The sequence below is a fragment of the Pterocles gutturalis genome, unplaced genomic scaffold, assembly GCF_000699245.1.
Source record: "Pterocles gutturalis isolate BGI_N339 unplaced genomic scaffold, ASM69924v1 scaffold3186, whole genome shotgun sequence".
NCBI classification, from domain to species: domain Eukaryota; kingdom Metazoa; phylum Chordata; class Aves; order Pterocliformes; family Pteroclidae; genus Pterocles; species Pterocles gutturalis.
The window spans coordinates 12,328-14,409 of record NW_010100001.1 but is presented as its reverse complement, the minus strand read 5'-3'; the positions used below and the strand labels follow the sequence as shown (position 1 = coordinate 14,409).

Here is a 2,082-nt window from a genome sequence, read left to right as displayed (position 1 = left end):
GCTCCCTTAGTGCTGGCGCGGAGGGAGGGCCGCTCGTCCCACCATGGTGCTGCCGCCACCCGACAAGCGCCACGTCTGTCTGACCACCATCGTCATCATGACCAGCATGGCCTTCATGGACGCCTACCTGGTGGAGCAGAACCAGGGGCCTCGCAAGATCGGCGTCTGCATCATCGTGCTGGTGGGGGACATCTGCTTCCTCATCGTGCTGCGCTACGTGGCGGTGTGGGTGGGGGCGGAGGTAAAGACTGCCAAGAGGGGCTACGCCATGATCCTGTGGTTCCTCTACATCTTCGTGCTGGAGATCAAGCTGTATTTCATCTTTCAGAATTACAAAGCAGACAAGAAGAACCTGGAGACAGTGGCCAGGAAAGCCCTGACCCTGCTCCTGTCCATCTGCGTGCCGGGGCTCTACCTGGTGCTGGTGGCCTTGGACAGCATGGAGTACATACGGACCTTTCGGAAGAAAGAGGACTTGCGGGGGCGCCTCTTCTGGGTGGCCCTCGACCTGTTGGATATCTTGGACATCCAGGCCACCCTATGGGAGCCACACAGGACTGGCCTGCCCATCTGGGCGGAGGGGCTCATGTTCTTCTACTGCTACATACTCCTCCTCATCCTGCCTTGCGTGTCCCTCAGTGAGATCAGCATGCAAGGGGAGCACATTGCCCCACAGAAAATGATGCTCTACCCCGTCCTCAGCCTGGTCACCATTAACATCGTCACCATCTTCATCCGGGCCATCAACATGGTCTTGTTCCAGGACAGCAGGGTCTCCACCATCTTTATCGGCAAGAACATCATCGCAATCGCCACCAAGGCGTGCACGTTCCTTGAGTACAAGCGGCAGGTGAAGGAGTTCCCCCAGAACGCCATCGCCCTGGAGCTCCAGCAGAACTCCCTCTCCCACAACCAGACCATCCACAGCACGCAGGGCATCCCCCACGAGCCGTCGCCCACCAGCGAGATCCTCGACACATGAGGGATGACCTGCAGCCACGCATTGGTTCAGACAGCCCGGTGCCGAGCAGAGGAGGGATGCTGCTCTCCTGCTGCGCGGGGCAAGCGCAACAAACAAACCCTGGCAGCGAGGGCTCTTCTAGGCACAAAACACCAACCATGTTTTAATTGAGCTGTGGAGTGTCCCCTAGATGTCTTCATCTCAGGTATAACCCTAGGAGTCCTCCAGACAAACCAAATGACCATGTGAAGGACCTGAAGCAGCTAACCCTCCCTCTCCCCCCCGCCACCTTCTCCCCTCCCGAGCAAAGACCGCTAAGGTTGCGACGTCCCTTTTTACTCCTGGAGCACCTCGTCTTTACCCCAAGCCTGGAATTAAGATTTTGCTACCAGAGCCCTTTTTGTGGAGTGGGGACAGGGGTGTAGGTGTCCGGGTTGGTGGGTAGGGTGGGATGTTTGAAGAGTAAACCCCGTGATGGTAGATGTCTCTTATCTCCAATGGTTGTGTTTACAGATTCCTATTTATAACGGCTCCCGGGTGCTCCCGGGCTGCTCTGGGGGCCGGTGTCCTTGCAGTCGGTGGTGGGCCAGGCAGCAAGCCCTGCAGTGGGGAGTGGGGCCAGGGTCGGCATGACCCCCCCACTCAGGACGAGGGGGACGGCGCCTCCCCCAGCGCGCTGTGCCGACTCTGCCGGGAGCAATATTGGACAAGCTGAAACTAATCTAATGCTGGTGGTTTATGTATTTCATTCACTCCAAACAACTCAGCACAATATTTCTATTTTTCGAAGGGTCTCTCTGCCTCTCTCCCTGCCATCGTGAGCCCCCCAGCCTGCAGCAGCCGGTGCACCCCCCAGCCCCACCGGCACTGCTGCAGCAGGCACAGGTGCCCAGGAGGGCTGAGTAATGAGAATGGTGATGATGCATTTCACCCTGGCATCGAGTGTTTATCAAGAGGGCTGCTTTCCACAGCTACTGTATTTTTTAAAATAACATATTAAAAAAAAAAAATCCCACAGAAGATCCAGGAGGGACATGCTGCCCCAGGCAGGCAGCTGGGCTGGGGGCGGAGCACAGGTCTGCTCCGCTGGCATGTGTGATGGCGAGGGGCTCGGGCAGCCA

General features: G+C 57.6%; 1 protein-coding gene across 1 annotated transcript; it reads left to right on the top strand.

The window, feature by feature from the left end:
* The first annotated feature begins 6 nt into the window (after nucleotides 1-6).
* On the top strand, nucleotides 7-1,501 carry TMEM121 (transmembrane protein 121). The gene has a single exon (XM_010077886.1). It carries the CDS (start codon nucleotides 44-46, stop codon nucleotides 980-982), a length of 939 nt encoding a protein of 312 aa, XP_010076188.1. The 5' UTR covers nucleotides 7-43; the 3' UTR covers nucleotides 983-1,501.
* The last annotated feature ends 581 nt before the right edge of the window (nucleotides 1,502-2,082 follow it).